The sequence below is a fragment of the Coccomyxa subellipsoidea genome (assembly GCF_000258705.1).
Source record: "Coccomyxa subellipsoidea C-169, whole genome shotgun sequence".
Taxonomy (NCBI): domain Eukaryota; kingdom Viridiplantae; phylum Chlorophyta; class Trebouxiophyceae; family Coccomyxaceae; genus Coccomyxa; species Coccomyxa subellipsoidea.
The window spans coordinates 318,797-337,479 of record NW_005178040.1 but is presented as its reverse complement, the minus strand read 5'-3'; the positions used below and the strand labels follow the sequence as shown (position 1 = coordinate 337,479).

The 18,683-nt window shown below is 51.9% G+C and overlaps 5 protein-coding genes and 1 non-coding gene across 6 annotated transcripts; 2 read left to right on the top strand and 4 right to left on the bottom strand.

Annotated features, from left to right (window-relative positions):
* Positions 1-965: 965 nt before the first annotated feature.
* On the bottom strand, positions 966-4,920 carry COCSUDRAFT_35350 (cysteine synthase; the record flags this gene model as incomplete). The annotated part of the gene is made up of 9 exons (XM_005650178.1): positions 966-1,049; positions 1,493-1,636; positions 2,157-2,288; positions 2,716-2,802; positions 3,088-3,233; positions 3,634-3,860; positions 4,196-4,298; positions 4,420-4,471; positions 4,807-4,920. 9 exons carry the CDS (start codon positions 4,918-4,920, stop codon positions 966-968), a joined length of 1,089 nt encoding a protein of 362 aa, XP_005650235.1.
* Positions 4,921-5,139: 219 nt separating this feature from the next.
* Positions 5,140-9,068, top strand: COCSUDRAFT_64781 (ARM repeat-containing protein; the record flags this gene model as incomplete). Its single annotated transcript, XM_005650177.1, has 11 exons — positions 5,140-5,307; positions 5,409-5,459; positions 5,572-5,616; positions 5,704-5,756; positions 5,877-6,037; positions 6,248-6,439; positions 6,636-6,906; positions 7,184-7,388; positions 7,677-7,833; positions 8,438-8,607; positions 8,895-9,068. Exons 1-11 carry the CDS (start codon positions 5,281-5,283, stop codon positions 9,066-9,068), a joined length of 1,506 nt encoding a protein of 501 aa, XP_005650234.1. The 5' UTR covers positions 5,140-5,280.
* A 526-nt stretch (positions 9,069-9,594) lies between these two features.
* Positions 9,595-9,675, top strand: COCSUDRAFT_t22. The gene has a single exon. It is a non-coding gene; the product is annotated as a tRNA-Ser (tRNA).
* A 174-nt stretch (positions 9,676-9,849) lies between these two features.
* COCSUDRAFT_60704 (hypothetical protein) lies at positions 9,850-10,199 on the bottom strand (the record flags this gene model as incomplete). The annotated part of the gene is made up of 2 exons (XM_005650176.1): positions 9,850-9,900; positions 10,086-10,199. 2 exons carry the CDS (start codon positions 10,197-10,199, stop codon positions 9,850-9,852), a joined length of 165 nt encoding a protein of 54 aa, XP_005650233.1.
* A 441-nt stretch (positions 10,200-10,640) lies between these two features.
* On the bottom strand, positions 10,641-13,405 carry COCSUDRAFT_52539 (hypothetical protein). The gene is made up of 4 exons (XM_005650175.1): positions 13,177-13,405; positions 12,654-12,790; positions 12,199-12,338; positions 10,641-11,839 (listed from the first exon to the last, which is right to left on the bottom strand). Exons 1-4 carry the CDS (start codon positions 13,392-13,394, stop codon positions 11,687-11,689), a joined length of 648 nt encoding a protein of 215 aa, XP_005650232.1. The 5' UTR covers positions 13,395-13,405; the 3' UTR covers positions 10,641-11,686.
* A 631-nt stretch (positions 13,406-14,036) lies between these two features.
* On the bottom strand, positions 14,037-18,526 carry COCSUDRAFT_64779 (hypothetical protein). The gene is made up of 11 exons (XM_005650174.1): positions 18,261-18,526; positions 17,895-18,086; positions 17,646-17,758; positions 17,446-17,487; positions 17,185-17,303; positions 16,912-17,003; positions 16,606-16,686; positions 16,198-16,326; positions 15,730-15,841; positions 15,181-15,312; positions 14,037-14,839 (listed from the first exon to the last, which is right to left on the bottom strand). Exons 1-11 carry the CDS (start codon positions 18,498-18,500, stop codon positions 14,628-14,630), a joined length of 1,464 nt encoding a protein of 487 aa, XP_005650231.1. The 5' UTR covers positions 18,501-18,526; the 3' UTR covers positions 14,037-14,627.
* Between the last annotated feature and the right edge of the window lie 157 nt (positions 18,527-18,683).

Genomic DNA, 18,683 nt, shown 5'->3' with positions numbered 1-18,683 from the left:
AGGTGGAGATTCTTCACATCTGCAGAGCAGATGGGCACAGGCAGATCTGATGTTTTCTAGGTGAGCCTGTGCACGTTTTGAATGACTTGAGCTCTGTCTGCAGAAAAATAGGTGATGTGAGAGACATCGCAGTGTAGACACATGCAATTGAACACACGGGTATCTCAGTCCTGTGAATTGATTGCTAAATGGCACAATTCTCCACAACGGCAACGGAAAAGAAAATGGTACTTGAGTACAACAATGTATTGTGAACATTCGTTCCATAGCCGGATTAAGTTAAAAAGATCAGCCATACTTCTCATCCAATTGAACCTCTCACGCAATACAGATAGCCTCATGAGTAACATTCACGAGCACATTTAGGGCCCGCCTCTTTGGTGAAGCAGATGAAAGCAAAACACATGGCCGCCAGGTCCGTGTGGTCACTTGACGCAGCAGGAAAACTGGGGGGAAAAAAGAATCTGAACGCCCGCACTTGCATGCTTTCACAAATCACGCACAGATGTACCCAATCCGGTGGAAGTCATCACCCTGCCTCCAAGCAGGTGTGCCCCAGAGAAAGACATCAAGCACACAAGGAGAGCACTGTTTCCAGGAGACCACCTCAAAAGTCACCCCTACAGTCACCTGAAATAATGACACAGGACCTCTGTCCAGAGGCTCGAGCCTCCGTGGGGCACTTCAGAAGGCCCGAATAATCAAAGGTTCCTTCTCTGCAGGCATTGAGCCAATCATTTTTGCGCTATTGCAAGCACAAAATCAGAGACACCCCTGCAGATTGAAACATCCGCCAACCTAGTGCCCACGTCTTTGCAGCTCCAAAGAGCCCCTGGGCAAGGGCTCAACGAAAGCCCTTGCTGCATGTTTGAGGGTGCTAACATCATAAGATGCCCGATTGATATACTTTGGATGGACGCCGTGCCGCATGGAATTGTGAGGGGGGTCCACAGAGTTTTCATCACTCAAAAGGTCATGCGCTCGGCCTCCTCGCGGATGTTCTGGAACAGGACGCTGGACAGGTAGCGCTCGCCAAAGCTCGGCAGCACCTGCGCATCAGAGACAAAATCACCGGAAGCACCAGAGGCAAAGTCACACATGCCTGGCATCAGCCTTAACCTATTCTCAGCAATGTCTTTTTCTCTGGTCACAATTGCAAATGCCCAGGCTACGCACACATGCAGATACGCTTTGAAACACTTTGCTGTTGTTTGCGATGCACATCCCCGGGCTAAGAACACACATACAACACCAGGCAGGGGACAAGCACACAATCAATATAGTATGCCGAACAGCAAGAAGAAGGTGTCTAGAATGTCACATGCAATGCGCCTACACCGCAAGGCCTGCTGTTTAGCGCTTGCGCTGCCTTGGATGTCTTGCAACCCTCGGTCTGTTCACAACACAAGACAAGGCTCTGTTCTGCCTTCTTGGGGATTTGCACTGATTTGTATGCCCTGCATTTTCTATTGGTACAAAATGCAAGGCTCACCGTCACGATGAGCTTGCCGGCGTTCTCAGGCTTCTGCCCCTCGCGGATGGCGGCCACGGTCGCCGCGCCCGAAGAGATGCCGACCAGTAGACCCTCCTCCAAGGCCAGCCGCCGCGCCATCGCTATCGAATCATCGCTGCTCACCTGCGCGCAGGTGCATTTTTTAAAATCAAATTTGCAGGAATGGGGGGCAGATGGATTGCAGGTCCTAAAAGCAATACTTCTGAAGGGCATCTTAATGATCATATCACTGCATTTGTTGGCACCGGCCGGCACCGATTTGGCCGGCCAAGATGACATGTCCTGCATCATACAAGTCTTGGCTTGCATGTCTGGGCACAGGACACGCCCTCTTAACCAGCCACGCCATATAATCCATGAAATTAGCATGAGCTTGTTTTTCATTTTAAGTCAGTCATAGCTGCAAAGCAATTGTTTATTCCAAAGGGATTTTGTTTCGAGTGACTTGGACTAGGATTTCAACTAGGGGCTCTCAAGGAACTTGATCTAGAAGAATGCAAACACCTATAATTCTGTCCTTCAGTACTGCCACCAGAACATGGTGACATACATAATTCTCCTTTAAGACAGCGCTCCAGTACTGTGTTTTGGAATGTGCAGAGGGTTGCACAATAACACAAAGGTGCAAAAGCAAGTGACTAACCTGGATGACCTCGCTGATGATGCCGGTGTCGAGGTTGCCGGGGATGAAGCCGGCGCCGATGCCCTGGATCTTGTGGGCCCCTGGGGACCCCCCGGAGATGACTGGACTCTCCGCCGGCTCCACCGCCACAATCTGCACATGCACATGTCGTGCGGGTCATGGTCTGCATGAATGCAAAATCCATGAGGGATTGCTTGACAAGAAGACGCTCGACAACACATGCATTTGCTGACAACCTGTAGCAGAATCATCCCAACGCCTCAAGCAACATGTTCGGAAGGAATGTTAATGTGAGGTGAGGTGACAAGAAGCTATTAAAACAGTGCGGTCTCTGCAAGTGCATCTCACAACAACTGGTCTACAAGACAGGAGAGTTGAGATGTTTGTCCCGAATCCAGCTATCTTCCTGTGCCCGTATGTTACAGATGATGCTCAGAAGATGAAAGCGGCGCAAGCTCTTGTCATGCAGAGGATGAGCAGCATCTTGTCTCTCACCATCGCCAGCACCAGAGACAAAGAAACAACAGCTGTCGCTTCTCAAAGAGGATTCAGCGCGCACCTTGATGTTGGGGTTCTTTTCCCTGAGGTACCTGCCGGCGCCTGTGATGGTGCCTCCTGTGCCCACACCAGCCACCAACACATCCACCTGTGAATACACCCAATCACCCCCTCAGCACAGTGGACAAAGCAATGATATCCCAACCACCATCGACTAATCTGCCATCTCGGGTGTGCAAACATTGTCGATTGCTGTTTGTTACGCTGGGGCTCTGTGGCACCATAGCCCAAGATAAGCCACGCAACGCCCGCTCAATTTCTTCGACTGTCACATCAGAGAAGAGAGAGGATCCCGGCATGCTAGTCATGGGATGCGGTGCCCTAGCATGTGCAAGTAGCAACAAATTCCTGTCGAGAGAAGAGGGACAGTCACCTTGCCCTCGGTCGCGTCCCAGATCTCCGGCCCGGTGGTCTCGTAGTGGATTTTGGGGTTGTTGGGGTTCTCAAACTGCTGCAGGATGAACGAGTCCGGCGTCGCCGCCGCTATCTCCTCTGCCTTCTGAACCGCGCCCTTCATGCCTGGACAAGTGAATGATCCTACTCAAGACAGATCCTACACTTGCAAAAGCCCGTTTAGTGCTGTTCCTGCTCTGGGCTCTGCCGAATTTGCGCCCTCAAAGCTCTACTACATGCAAAGGCGTTACAGGGCCGCGGCAAAGCGATATACCCTTTAGCCAGGCACGGCACCACCTTTTCTTCTGGCCCTGTCACACAAAGATGAGCAACATGCAAGGGCACTGCGGGCCGCAGTACATAAAAAGGCCTGTATCGGCTCCGCTCTGCGCCCTTAAGCTCAGCTGCATGCAAGGGCCTTACAGGGCTGCAGAAAAATACCTGACTGTCTCCTCTCTTAGGAAAGAAAGGTCTGTTTGGAGAATGTGCAAAACATTTCACACGACAGTGAATTTCGGCAGCGCACCCTTGGCAGGGTCGGTGAGGATTAGTTCAGCGCCGAAAGCGCGGAGCAGGATGCGGCGCTCCAGGGACATGGAGGCCGGCATGGTTAGCACGAGCTTGTAGCCGCGCGCGGCCGCCATGAAGGCCAGGCCGATGCCGGTGTTGCCACTGGTGGGTTCCACGAGCGTGGTCTTGCCCGCCTGTATCTTGCCCTCCTCTTCCGCGCTGCGGATCATGCTCAGTCCGATCCTGCAATGGAATGAAATGTACTCCCAAATCAGCGCTGGTGTGTGGACATCTGCACACCGTGGTAAGATCGATCCTGGCAGGAGGGCAACGCAGCTCCACATAAACACGCTATCGACATTCACAATCTTTTGTGTCAGCAGAGGAAAACATGCAAATGCAGATCAGCGCCATCAGATTGCAGAGTAAGGGCTTGATGAAGGAACGAATGAGGGGCCCAACAAGGCCATGCTCTGTCTTGCTTGGCAGAGGCCTTTGACAGCGTGCAGCATCAGCGCCCAAATTCCTCATCACAGTGTGGCAACAACAAGGAGAGGCGAGTAGGAAAAAGGCTTCACCTGTCCTTCACAGACGAGCACGGCTCCATGATTTCCAGCTTGGCCGCAATCTTGGCATTCACTCCATCAGTCACCTTGTTGAGGTAAACCATGGGCGTGTTGCCTGCAAGTGCGAGAAGGCAACATAACTCAGTTACCGGATGCTTGCATGCAAGATAGGCACATAAACTACGTGGTGAGGCCGAGTGATGTGCAGGAAGGAGGAATGACAAAGCAGCCGTCACCTATAAGCTCGGAGACGTCCTTCGCGATGTTCAGCTGGGGTGGGGCGGCCACCTCGGCCACTGCTGTGCATCGGAGCGATCTCCTGTTCGCTGCCTTGCTGGCAACACGTCCCTGAAGACAGCCCAAAGGGTCATTCTCCAGGAATCACCCCTGAGCCGACCAGTCTTTGATGGGAGATAGTTTTTAAATAACATCGACGATTAGATAAAGATGTGGCATTCGCTGCGTTTAGACCGCCTCAATGTTGGGGAACCAAAAAATGATTTCGTGGCGACGCGATCTATGTTTCGGCGGTACATCCAGGACTGCAACCCAAGCGGACAGTATGTATAACAAATAAACCTTTGCAGAAATAGTCCTGGAACATGGAGAGATGCTCTGCATACCTTTTGTGCTGCAGTCACGCTCCTGAAGATGCGTGGGGTCACTTTGGGTGTGTCCAAGCACACAGGTACACGGACTGCAGAAGAAGTCTTAGCGTTCATCATGGTGCCCTGCATTGCGGATTAGATGCTTCGTTTGGCCAAAATTGAGCTTTTCCTTGAGATCTCTTCGAGCATGTGCCGTCTCGTGATCTAGTCAGAGGGCTTTCGGGGTAGTCTAACACTAGGGGATAAAGAGTACTTTCTACGTCTTTGCCCTTAAAAACCCTACCAATGCGTTGAGGCTTGCATGAAATCGCTCTAAACTGGATTCAGTACGTATTTGCCTAGGAAAGATCATTGCAGAAGTATTCTACGACTAGATCGAACGGCTTGCAGCAACTTCGCAGCCGTCCGTTGAAGGCAGCTGAACATCAGCACTTTGATCACTTGCTGTAGCTTTGCAGCAATCAAAGTTAGGAGAGTAAGCTAGCTACAATGGTGGCGCGTCAACGAATCACACAGGTATGATGCGCTGCGTGCGTCCTTTGTGACGGGCGATCTAAGTTGGGCTGGTTCACTGAACTATTTTCCAAGATTGACTCTCGTTTGGCTTGATCTTACAGGAATCCTTTGATGAAGCCGTCCAAGAAAACATCACAGAATTTGATATGACGGTGGGTACTCTAAGAAGCGCTGTGATTCTGCGGATCAGATGCAAATGTATCTATGCACGTTGTGATCACGACACTGCTCAAGCCTTTCTCCTGAGGTGCGATCGGTGTGCAGCCTGAAGAGGCGGTGAAGAGCGCTGTGGAGGAATTCGAGATGCAGGTGCGACAATCTCTTACAGGGCCATGCAGAACTTTGGTGGGAAGCATCACTACCTTGCAGAGATTGAACCTGCGTCTGTGCCTGCAGGGAGCTGACTTGACAGGTATTATCAAGTCTGCTGATGGCGGCAACATCGACAGGTTGGTCTTTCATCCAGCTACAAGCTGAATGCCTATCTACATATGCCGCGATTGGTCGCCCTCATATGCTTCTCAATGCATACAGCGCACGACTACATGAGCTCTGTGTTGTGTGTGCAGCCATCCTGCAACGCTGGCAGTGCAGCGTCTCACTGCAGCTGTGGGAGCAGCGTGTGATGCGGGGAGTGCTGAGCAGACGCAGTCAGAGACAGATGCTTGCCAGCAGCTGCTGCAGGTCCTGCGCTCCTCGGACAAGGAGACACGGGCCGAGGCTGTCACAGGTGCCGCTCACTGCTGCATCAGATTGATTCTGTGCATGCCTACTATTGTGACACACATGGCCTCATCAAGTGTGGAACCTGACGGTAATCCCTTTACAAGCCACAAAAGCCACAGTGCTCATGATTGTCCAGAAAGGCAATTTTCAATTAAGCCCACCCTGTCTTGGTATTAGACAACCTGGACTGAGGGGTAGAGCATTTGTGTCGCAGTTGCGGTCAAGGCGGGAGCAGTGCGGGCGCTGCTGAGCAGCCATGCAGTCACACAAGAGGCGGCCAGCGCCGGCCGAACCTGCCTGGCACTATCAGTGCTCCCGGTCCTGCTCATCAGCGACGGCGCCCAAGACGACTTCGCAGCGGCTGGTGGCGTCGAGACGCTTGCCGGCCTGCTAGACAGATGGACCGGTGTGCCCATCTTTGCATGCCTGTGCATTTGTAAAGTTGATGACCAGATGGCTGCCTGCCATAGAACATTACATGCAGGAAAGAATACTACAACTGGTGCAGGCAATGTTTTGAAAGGGGTGAAGGATTGAGCTGCATTGCATGCTTTGGAAGCTATGTGAACGGCCAAGGAAGCTGCTGAGGCGCTTGTGGGCAGGGGCAAATCTGAGGCCGGGCAGCGGTGACGTCATTGGCGCGGCGGCGGCCGCCATCGAGGCAGCAGCGGCAAAGCACGAGAACAGCAAGTGCGCGTTCGTCGATGCCGGGGTGCACACGCGGCTGATCGGCGCAGCGGTGGCAAGCAGGCCCCCCGGCGGTGGTGAAGGTGTGGGGGGACAGCACCCCCCGCCGCCGTCGGCGCTGGCCGCCATCTGCAATGCGCTGCGCAGCTTTGCCACTGCCGATGACCTGCGGCCATCCACATCCAGGTGATTAAACTTCAGGCCAGATCTAGACGCACAGTGATTCATTGTTTGATTTGTGAATCACTTGTATACTGTGACTCACATGTTCAGTCGTGACAATTGAATTTTAAGCCAAAGGTCCAGCATGGTCTTGAGAGCTGGGACTGAGCCCTGCAAGTTTCATGAGGTTTAACACATGTTCCACAGGAGGCACAAAGGAAGCTTATGTATAAAGACTTGAGGTATGATTTTTTAGAGCCATAATTTGAGGCATAGTTCTCAGAACTGACCCACATTACAGGGCGTTCCAGAACGGGCGCACAATCGCCAACGCTGGCGCGCTGGATGCAATGTACGGCATTCTGCAGAGGGAGAATGACTCAGACGCCGCGGCGTGGCACCCGGAGCTTGTGGCTGCGGTTTGCGGCGCCATGCGTCGCATAGCAGTCAACGACGACACCTGCACAGAATTCGCCGACTTGGGCGGCCTGGCCGCCACCATGCAGGTGCGAAATACCTATCTCCCCCATACAATGCACTGTTGGGAATGATCAAGGGTAGATGCTTGGAACATGGGGCCCCGTTGCCAGGGCACCTGATTGGAACACATCAGTCTGGAGACGCAAATGCGCCGAACAAGTGCTGTCAGTGGGGACTGTGTCACACTAGGGCTGCAAGCTGCAGCTGCAAGAAACGGCACGGCGTGTTTACTTCGGTGACACTGACCAGCTGTCAGAGCGAGCACACACACACTGCAGTGTCTGGGAACCTGAGAGTAATTTATTGCTATTCAGGCGGTGCGCAAGGGCATGGGGAGTGCGGCGGTGGCGCGCAGCGGATTTGGGCTGCTGCGCCAGCTGGCAAACAGCGACGCGATCAAGAACACCATCGTAGACCAGGACGGCCTCGAACTCATCAACACCGCCGTGGGCGCCCACATCGCATGCGCTGGTAAGCATCCACCTCGGGAGATACAAACAAAACACAACTATTGTGCAATAGCCCTCTTAATATGTGGCAACTCCAAAGGACTGGTGTGCCTATAAGCCGGAAAGATGTGCGGTTGTGACAACACCATTAGGAAGAGCCGGTCGCTGGTGCAGCCACTCATCACCAAAGAAGCAGCCATGGGGTCCAAGAGGCTGCCAATTTACAGCTTGTTGATTTTGGAGTTTCATCCTTCCGGCTGGCAGAGGCCAGTATATACCGAGCACCGCGCTCACGGTTGATTGGGTCTTGCTTGGATCTGGCGAGTCCAGCAAGGGGTATGCGGCCATAAAATGCAGCTTGTCTGGAGGACGTACCTTGCCTCTGGCAGGGACAGCAAAATAATAATAAGAATTGTAATCTTTAGGATGGCGAACCCAGAGCCCAGAGGACCATAGGGCATACACAGTTCCGTCTGCGGCCGGAAACCGGGGCCGATGCACAGGCTTGCAGCCTTGTCAACTCGCAAAGGAACCCTTGCAACCTACAGGTCTACAACCCCTTATTAGATGGAGTGTACGGTATATGTTATAATGATGTGCTAATTATGGGGAGCCACTGCATGCAGGCCCGCTGGAGCAAGCGCTGGGGCTGCTGGCGTCGCTGATGCTGCGAAACCCGGCGGTGGCCGAGCGCGCGGTGGCGGCCGGCTGCATCGACACCGCCCTGGACGCCATGCGCGCGGCCGAGGCGGCCGGCAACCGCGGCTTCGCCGACAGCGCCGTCGGCGCTCAGTGGGTGCAGCGGCAGGCGCGCAGCTCTCCTCCTCTCACATTTGCTCTTTGATTTTTGGACGGCCATTCCCTCGTATTGATGTAGGTTGTGCCAAATTTGAGAGTACCTGACACCATTGCAATGGACCGTCTGCCCAATTCAAGGTGTTATTTTTGCGTGGCGGTGCCTACAACGAGACAAATATGAGGGCGTGACGTCTAAATAGGAATCTCACTCTGTGACTTATGAAGAGCGATCTGGCCCTGCATAACTAGATTGGTATAGTATTAATCACTGGAGGACTGGTGCAGGCGTGCATGGCATTGCGCAACATGGTGGCACGCAACCCGGAGCTGCGGCCGGCCGTGCTGGAGAAGGGCGCAGAGCCGTTCCTGCGCCGCGCAAAGGTGGCTCACCCTGCCACCTGCGATGACGTCGGCGCGGCTGCCCTCCGCGACCTGGGATTTGACGACTACCTTGCATAAGCGCTTGGGCACCCTCCAGGGATGGCTTCGCCTGAGATCTTGGGAAGGGATCTGGATTCCAAAGCCAATCCTGAAGTTTCCGGGAGCTGTTCAGTGATGGTCAAGATGCTCAAAAACATGTGAACTCTCTTGTTGTCTTGGGATAAACGTCTGGGTTGTCTGCTGGTGCGATGTGTATCTGCCATGGCTTGTTGCCTTGCGTATCTAGTGGACAGAGCCTCCAACTCGGGCCTCGGATCTGACTCTACTGGGTCGATCTTGCAATATATCTTAAAAGTGTACCACGTGTAACCCTGATGCATTCTGAATGGCTTGTGCAAGTGTTTCGGACAGATGCTTCCGACCATATTCTCCAACCGACCTGCCCGAGACATGTCAAAGTGTGCAAGTACTGTCCGAAGCTAATGCTAGCAATCCTTCGGCAATCCTCTAGCTCAGCCGATCGATGCCTGGCTGCCTTTAGGGACTAGGGCGTGTGCAGATGAGTACATATAGTCCTAAAAATTGAGAATTGGCAACGAAAAATGTCATGATGCCCGAGTGGTTAAGGGGATGGACTTGAAATCCATTGCGGAGACGCGCGCAGGTTCAAATCCTGTTCATGACGTTTTTTTTTCTTCTTTGCTCTTTTCAACCACGTGGTCTCAATGCGTTCGTGATTATGGGGATGCCTCAGCTTCCCATGGGCTCCGAGGCCTGATCAACTCAGGATCATTGACTCAGACCTAGGTGGCACCGGAATGGTTCCCGTTCGGGTCCCGCTCATAACCCACAGCGCAAATCACGTCCCGTCCGAGGTGTTGAACGCATCCACGACCATGAACTCCACCACCTAATCGTCCATGTCCTTGGCCTACGCCTGCTCCATGTCCTTAAAAAACCCCAAGAGCGCGGTACTGTTTCAATCAATTGGGGTCGTGCCTCGTGCCATTAGTGATCAGCTTCACGAGCTCCTTCGCGAGGTCGGGTGTGTGCGGATTCGTTCGCGTGTGCGACCGCGATAATGCCCTTGATCACCTCGATGCTTGGGAACATACCACCCGATGCGGTCGCGTATGCGGCCATGGCCTCGCCCATGTTCATGAATAGCACCTCAAGCATGCCCGCAAACACCCGTACGGGGTCGACCATGGCATGTCCGTGACCAGGTCCGAGAGTATCATGTTGTCCATGGCCGGTATCTTGTATTTGGTCGATTCGGGGGTGTGAATGCGACACGAGGGCGGGTGCCCCACCAGGCACATGTTCGCGAACATGTTTGGGACCGCGGGCGGGTACCTTGTCCGGCCACGCCCAAGTTTGTGTCCTGGAGCACCTGCTAGTAAATGCCGTCGCGCACATGTGCTATGCATGAGGGGGCCTGAGGGCTGGATCTCGTTTTCTATCACGCTTGTGTCATCCTCGATGAACGCTGGCATCATGCTCGCGGCCATGATGGCCGCCATCACGCTCGCAGCCTTCTCTTGAACGATCACTCATATGCATATCATATCACAACTTATGTGCCAGTCACCGAGACTCAGTGACTGAGTAAGTTGTGATGCTTTCTAGCATGACATGCATGGTACCTCGGGCGCAACATCTAGGATTGCATTCTTATGTAAGCCCATCTCAACATATGATTGATTCAGTCTTCAGCACTGATGTTCGACAGAACATTGTAAATCATGAAAATGTCACTTCTACCTCCCACATTTCAGGAATGTCAATCCTCAATCTATACTGCAAGCGCCATTTTCATGGCGTGATGATCAAGTTGCTTGGCAGAGAAAAGCTCCTGAGTAGTGGTGGCGCCACAAACAGTAGACAATGCAGCAGTACACATGAGGAGGATCAATTTCAAGACCCTGCTGACTCGGTCCTACTCTACAAGGTTCCCCTCACAACTTGGCTCTTCAAAGTTTCAATAGATAGTTCTTATTCTGAGTTCAGGCAAACACCCTGAGAGACACATACAGGAGCAGGCTGAGATAGTGTGCGTTTGCCTGACCTGGGGTGGGGCTGTCAATGACAGATCCAGATCATGCAGCAGGGCTCAGTGAGCGCCTGTCTAGGCCGCACACATACAGTTCTCAGGCACTCTAAGAATATATATTCCACATACACACAACCACATCTGACAAGGGCCTGTCAAGCAAAATTTTTGCTGTTCTGCCAACTCTTAACAGGATTCCCTTCACTGCTGTTTTCAGCTGTTTTAAGAGGGTTGTCGTAGCACCAAGCTGTATCTGTCTCCCCCTTCCTTTGTGAGAAGCACAGAAACATTGTTCGCCCTTTAAAACAGGTGCGCTTTCCTGTCACAAGCTCCCTTGGGCAGGACAGAATCAGCAGGTCAGCAAGGATGGAAGAAGGCTTCGAATGGTGCTATCAACACCGAATCCTCTTCCCTGACTTCTTAGCTGCCTGAAAGCTGGACTTTGCCTCCCTTATTTGTGGCGCAGATCTGTGATTTTTTCTGCAGTCTCACTCGCTGTTTGTGGCTGAGAGCGCGCTGAGTCATCACTCGGTGATGACTCAGCAACCCTCACAATCTCCAACCTTGAGGCTGCTCTTCTTCAGAGATAAACGCTGCTGCGCCTTCCGCTAGAGTGCTGCATTTTTCAGCACCACTCAGCGCTTCAGCGGCGGCAGCAGCAGCAGCAGCAGATGAGCGTGCAGAAGAGGATGAGCGCCAGAATGACGACCACCACAATGATGGCAATGGCCACCCCGCTTAGTGTCTTGCCGGCCACTGTGAGGCACAGCTTGCCGCTGTAGTCGCGAGTCTTCACCTGCGCAACAGGAACATGATCCCATTTCAGCATACCATGTCTGGAAGCCACCAGATGGACGTTTCACTGTCTACTGTGATTGCTTGTGAGTGGCACTGCATGGTACACTATCAGCCTTTGTCCTAATTTCACCACTCTCTCCCAAACGCTGATGCCAAGCCGCGTGCTACACATTCCTTCTGTCTTTGCTCTTGCATCCATCCAATTCCCATGGACATTGTAAAAGATTTGCAATGCTCATGCCCACCTGTCCATTCTACAAGGTATCACGTAACAGATCACATTGCTCCGTTTGAGCCTCTGGGGAAATCCATATCATTAGATTTGTTGCTAGGAAATGATTGAGTTTGAGCACTCACATTGATGACTGCTCTGGCTGGCAGAATGCAGTCGTTCTTTATGTACACGAAAGCCTTGACGCTGTTTGCGCACACATTGCCGCTGTCAAAATTCTGGCCGGCTGTCAGATTCGCCGCTGTCAAGAGCGCATCCGAGGGGCCTGCAACGAAGGCATTATTATTACTATATTATTACCCACACGTTGTCCAGTCTCAGGACCAGGTAGAACAATTGTATTATTGCTTTCTGCTGTTCTCCGTTCTTGCAAAAAGGAATATGCCCAAAATAATTTGCCAAATCTGCTTCAGCAAGTGCACCAGAATTTACTAGTCTGTAATGGGATGTTCTTCAGGGGTTTGGCGGAAGGTTTCAGCTTTGCTAGCAAAATCGCTGTCCCCATCATTACCGGTGAGAAGCTTGTGCAAAAACGAGATTATGGTGAGCTGGCAGCAAGTTAGGGATATGTGCAGCGCACCGTTCTTGAACACTGACTGGCAGATTTGTGCCCCATTGTCGTGTGCTTCATCGCACAGGGGCAGCTGAATGCTTCCCAGTCCCAGCTCGTTGTCCCTCTTGTTGATGCAGGCGTCCTGGACGTACAGCTTTGACACACTGCAAGCAAACAGCACTCAGCTCATATCAACCGCCTGTACTTTTTTATTCTTCTTTTTACTCTGGTTTTGAGGAGGCATTTCTGATTGCTGCAATTGAGCTGCAGTCCCTGCAAGTGTCACATGCGCAAGAGAATCCAATAGAATATCTTGCTGCATCGTTTCTGCACAGCAGCCCCCACGCAGCCCATCAGGCTTTGGTCTTGTCATCAGACGTGCAACACAGCTGCGTAGCCCAGCGTGCGACCTTGAAGGCTTTGCATTGAAAAAACGTGCTGATTTAATAACAAGTAGATTCCATATAATAAGCTTATGCATGTCCGGATAATCGGAGCGCTAATACGAGGTCCCATCAACGACGCCCCGTGTGTCTGACGAAGGGCGGACCTGATGTTCTGGGGACCGCAGATGCCAATCATCGCCACGAGGTCGACGTCATAGCTGTATTTGTGAGGCAAGTTGTCCACCTCGAACGCCGTGCAGGCGCCCGCTTGCAAGTCAAGCGCGATGTCAGAATTGGCCTCAAATGCCGATCCGCTGCTGAGCAGAGTGAGGGCGATGGCCCCAAGCATGAAATATCGCATCGTAGCTGCTGAATTCCTCATTGTGTGTCTCGCCTTGTTTATATTGTTGAAAGATCGCTAAGATCAGGACGTGCTTCCGACAGGTGGGAACTTCCGATAAAAAGTTCGACGGCAGGCATCTAATAAAGTGTTTTCTCGGAGTTTTGAGAGACCAGCATTGAAAGGTCTTGACCACATCACCTGCGTGCCAGCAATGTAAGCAGAGTGCCCGGCTATGACAAACGTGCAAAGGTCTGCTGTATACTGGTAGGCCTGATAAAGCATGCAACGTAGGCTTAGCACGTGCACATGAATGCACATTAGTATTAGCTCGGTTGTGCGCATGCAACGTCGACTGGGAGGCGAGAGGCGGTGCAAAGGGGATGACAATACTGTCTTTACTAAGTAGGCCTATCTAGTAACTAGAGTCGGACTTTCTAACAGAATTCGAATGGAATGTGTGGCACAGACAGAAGAAATGCACTGCTAACGAAGTATTGGGCTGATCAGTGCTGGACTAGTCAACGCAGCACAACGCTTGACTTTCAGGTGAGCTTGCGAGTCCTGGAGTCAGTCAGTCTTGGCGAAAGCTGTACATACTCTGCAAGCCAAGCGGGTCTGCAACAAGTCAACCTTCAATTTGCCAGCTGCATCAGCACTCCAAGCAAAGATGGCAACCCCAGTGACTTAAAAGAATATTCTACATGATGTCCGGAAACATATGGTACGCACAAGAAGGCCTACGGGCCAAATAGTAGAGGACATCAGCGTCAAAGAATTCATGTGTGTCTCAAACCCTGTACAGTCACTTCAGGCCAACAGTGCACTGCCTTTCAAACAGCCCCACCTGGCATTTATAATCTAGTTCGAAACTGCAAGAGGCTCCAAATGCTCCAAAGTGGCATCTTCTCCCCAACTCCTCCACTCCAGCTTGCTCTCCAAGAAAAGTCGCAGTCTGACAAATACAGATGCTCAAGAGCTGCTCCACACACCCCACACGCCAAGTCCTCACAGGGGTGAAGGCCTCATCATCAAACACACCCTTAAAAATCCTGTCATGCATTCTAAAAAGCCCTGGCGCTCCTCCGATCATTCTGAGCAGCAATTTGATTGCGACGTTCAGCACGTCCTGGCTTTGCGATGGTCTGCTGTGTAGCGCAATTCACCAATGCACTCTGTCTACACCGCGAGGGAGCCCTTCCTCCCTTCTTGGGGCTCGCACTGCCCTCTATGTCTTGTTATCTGCCCTCGATCAATTAAAGCTAGCATCCATTCTCAGGCCCCTTTGCGCCGGCCGAGCTTCTTCTGCAGGATTGGGAGCCACTGGGCGGAGTTGTAGGTGAGCAGCCCAGAGAGCATGATCCCAGTGCCCAGCACGAACTTGGGGCCCAGCGGCGGTGAGGGGTCCAGCAGAGGCCAGGGGAAGGTGAAGGCCCAGATGGTGAGCGGGATGACCGTCTGCATGCTCAGCGACTGCACCACGTTGCCTGGACATGCGCACGCTTACTCAGCATTACTGCGCGTTAGTCAGGATCCGGCTGGGTACCCTGAAGTGCCCTCATGTCGCCACTTCGGCAAGTTGGAGTCACGAGTCAAAAGAAGGTATACGCAGACCTAGGTTTATATAGGCCAGAAACTTCATATGTGCGGTGTTTGTAAGTGCACGACTTCCATGCCTTGATAAAGTGAACTACTTTCTCAAGACAGAAACCTACAAGTCCAGATACCACGCATATCAATTTACCTAAAGGAATTGGACCTTAATCGCTGCGTGCTGCTTCATGTGCCTGAGGCACCGCTTTGAAGAATATAAGGACAGGGCTGTCACCTGCTTGGCGCAGCAGGGCGAGCAGGGAGATGTTGAGACCCAAATTGCATGCGACATAAGCTGTTGCAATCAGTGGCGCCCGACTACAGTCTCCCGCACAATCCGGGGTTATGCCCCTTAGGCACTGGAAACCTGCGGGGAGCACATACATCTAGACATCATCCGCATGTTTCTGCAGATCCTGCTCCAACAATCTTAAACAGCCCTGCAACAACTCCTCAGGCCACATTGATTCTACTGTGAATGTCATCGAATGAAATGAGTCCAACATGTGCGGCACTTGGCAGCTCTTCCCCTAAATATTCAAATAAACAAAAAAATTTGTCTGAAAGTAATTGTAATATGGCCGCCCACCCTAGATGAGCGCCTGAGAGGGACATCAATTCTATTGCCTCTCCAATTCGAGCTGCAGAAATAGGGCCTAGAGATCTTAAACAAACACCAAATTCACAGAGAGATGACGAGTAGACACTACAAATGTTCTTCAAGCAAGTGCCCAAGTAGGGAACATTCTAGTTCCGAGATGGGGACACTTATAAGGAACAGTACCTTCTGTGAGGTATTGGGGCAATTCTCCAGGGTTGATGCCTCGCAGGGCTGCCAAACCAGGCAGCAGCAGGAACACAAATGCCGCTTGCGCCGCCGACCCGAAAGAATTAACCTGCCAAACACACCCATATTCAGTGATAGTGCAACAATCTTGCTGGAATTATCAGTGATCTGCATGTGGATGCCACTGAGGGGCGGAAAACATGGTATTGAGGATGGGAGTATCAGCATGAATGAAGGGTACGCGATTCTGCCAGATCCTGATTTCCTGCTGTGGAAGCAGAAGCATGGCAATTCACTCGCAAGGCCATGCATCAGCCTTCACAGCAAAAAGACAGGATCCGGCAGAAGCATTGGCCATTGGCCAACCTGAATGCCCCCACACGACTGGCACATCTGACATAACAAGCAACCAAGGAGCAATTTGTTGCGATTCAAAGCCTTGCTGACTCGCTTATGTGTCCTCACCACAAAAATGTCCAGCTGCTTGCCTCCCAGCTTCTGCTTGGCATCGTTGAAGATCTTCTCCTTGAAGATGGTGGCCAGCGCTGGGAAGAGCATTGACGCCACGTAGACAGCCGCATACACAGGGCTGATCTGCCACATCCACACAGCATCTTGTCAGCAGCGATGTCATGCTCTTTCATATCTGCACCCTCACCGATATGGCGATCACATCGTGTGATCACCCATGCATATCACCCCGCAAAAGTCAGGCTGTCACAGCCCGAGGTGCACCAACGAAACACCATTTGACACAACCCTGTCCAACTGATATATGCTGCCTCTTTGATCCGCATTGCCTGTTCTTCATCAGTACCCTGCAGAGGGGAAATCCAGGCAAGTGAACACACGCTGACAAGGAGGTCCTGTCACCTGAGAAAAGACAGAGGAGCTGCCTTCGCTGGGCCATGCAGCAGTGAGCACGCCTGCAATCACTATCCCCGCCCCCGCGATCTGCACATCACATGACACAACACTCACATACCCTCTTCTTCAAGTCCCCCTGTACCTTTCTGGACCCCTCATCACTGCCCCATCTCAACTGGTTGCAGTGATCCTTTCCCCTCTGCATACAGTAGTGTGATGATAGCGTGCAAGGTGAGCATTCACTGGCATTGGGTATCAGCAAATTATGGTTCCTGTCAAGCATGTCATGAGATACTGAGGGCTGGGCTGCACCTGTTTGGCATCCAAGCGCTTGTTCAAAATCAGGTAAGCCAGCAAGACCTGCCACACTAACAGCGTCTGCTGTAGCAGAGGCAGCACAACACCTGCACACATATGGTGAGCATGATTTTGCGTGCCTTTGGTTCATTGGATGCCCTCAAGCTGCGGTAATCAACCTGATGCACAGTGCATATCTGCGCATGATTTGTTGTGGCTTGCAAGATCTGAATTTGGCGAATAACTATAATAGAGCAAAGGCGCTGTGAATGAAGGGCAGGACAGTACCCGGGAGCTTGGCAGCACCAATGAATCCCAGCAGCTGAGACACTGCTTCCAGGCCACCAATCCACAAGAAGAGCTTCTTGTTGGGGGCGTTTAGCATGTCCTTGGTGACTATGCCTGATCTGTACCACAGCACATACCTCAGTCTTACATTAAGCACTTGCATCTCCCATCAGTAAAACATCAATCACACAGAGCATGAGCAACGAATTGCTGAGAGCTGAAACAGCTATTGGAGACTTTTTGTATGAAGGCAGCAAGCACCTGTAGCGTATGAGCAGTGCTGTGAAATACACCAGCACGTAGCTGCGTAGGCACATGGAAAAGACTCAGTACCCTTCCCAAGAGAGCCTTCGCTACCTCTCACTTTCCATTCCCGGCATTGCTGGATCGCATGAATATTATACAAAAGTCTCTTGCTAAGCTTTGAGTGGCCATACTCGTCTGGCTTCTAGAATGCGCACCTGAATGTTTGGAACTGGGCCAGAAAGAATATGTAGTCACCAAGAGGCACAAGAGCCATCTTGTAGAGAATGCGATTAAATACGCCAAACGTCATCACCACTGCTACCAGTCCCTGGTCAGCAAGAGGCAGCTGGCATTCATATGAGCAGTACAACACTTGACTGCGCATGCATCCAATGCATGCCTCCAAGACCAACAACAGTCGCCAGGTGCAAGGCAGGTGCTTTGCACTGTTCGAAAACGCTCACCAGACTTTTGAAGTCGATGCTTGGACTGGAATCCTCCTTGACATCGTCCACAGAGGATGTGGCTGGTGCGTTGTGATGATCGGCATCATCAACCGAGGAGCTTGGACTTGCATGTATTCTGTAGCTCCTGGGCAAGCGCCTGGCAGGGCCGCTGCAGCCGCTGGCAAAACTGCTGTCTGATGCGGAAAAGCCCTGAAGCACAGAAGATGAGCACATGCATTGGGAATATCGTGAGAATTCATACAGCAAATAGCATGGTAACTTCCGGACAGATCCCGTAAGGTGAAATTCGCAGCATGATCTGTCTGGAAGCTTGAGATCGCAGGTGAAATACAGCATGTGGATAAAAAAAAGTTTCACAGATACCGGTGGCCTCGCTGTCCTTCCGTGCAGCTCTGTGCTTGTGGCACGGCATGCCAGTAGATGTTTCCGCTGCTGTGACGTCTTCAACGACGTAAACGTCTGTGGTCTGCATCCCGAGTAGGAAAATGCTCTATTTGCAGTAGACAGGGCTTCAAATGGGGATGAAATGCTCTGACGTTGCACAACTGCCCTTCTGACAATCAGACCAGAACATCTGGTTGGTAAAAGACAAGCAGGGATCATCGTGCCGTGAATCCAATATCAAAAGCAAGTCCTTCAGTGCAAGGTTTTTCTCCGACCGGTGCCCAGATCGCAATTTTAGGCGCACCAAAAAGTGACATCAAGCACTTGTCAGCACGTGATATCACGTGCTGAATTGCTCCCAAACAGATTATCCTCTGCTGCCCGTCCTGTGGCTACTTGCAA

Excerpts from the sequence above, each read along its gene's own strand:
- COCSUDRAFT_64779 (XM_005650174.1), bottom strand. The coding sequence starts at position 18,500 with ATGATCCCTGCTTGTCTTTTACCAACCAGATGTTCTGGTCTGATTGTC. Across the intron at positions 18,087-18,260 it reads GAAGGACAGCGAGGCCACCG|GGCTTTTCCGCATCAGACAG; the intron begins GTATCTGTGAAA and ends TCTGTGCTTCAG. Across the intron at positions 17,004-17,184 it reads TGGTGCTGCCAAGCTCCCGG|GTGTTGTGCTGCCTCTGCTA; the intron begins GTACTGTCCTGC and ends ATATGTGTGCAG.
- COCSUDRAFT_52539 (XM_005650175.1), bottom strand. The coding sequence starts at position 13,394 with ATGAGGAATTCAGCAGCTACGATGCGATATTTCATGCTTGGGGCCATC. Across the intron at positions 12,791-13,176 it reads TGCGGTCCCCAGAACATCAG|TGTGTCAAAGCTGTACGTCC; the intron begins GTCCGCCCTTCG and ends GTTTGCTTGCAG. Across the intron at positions 12,339-12,653 it reads CCAGTCAGTGTTCAAGAACG|GCCCCTCGGATGCGCTCTTG; the intron begins GTGCGCTGCACA and ends CCTTCGTTGCAG.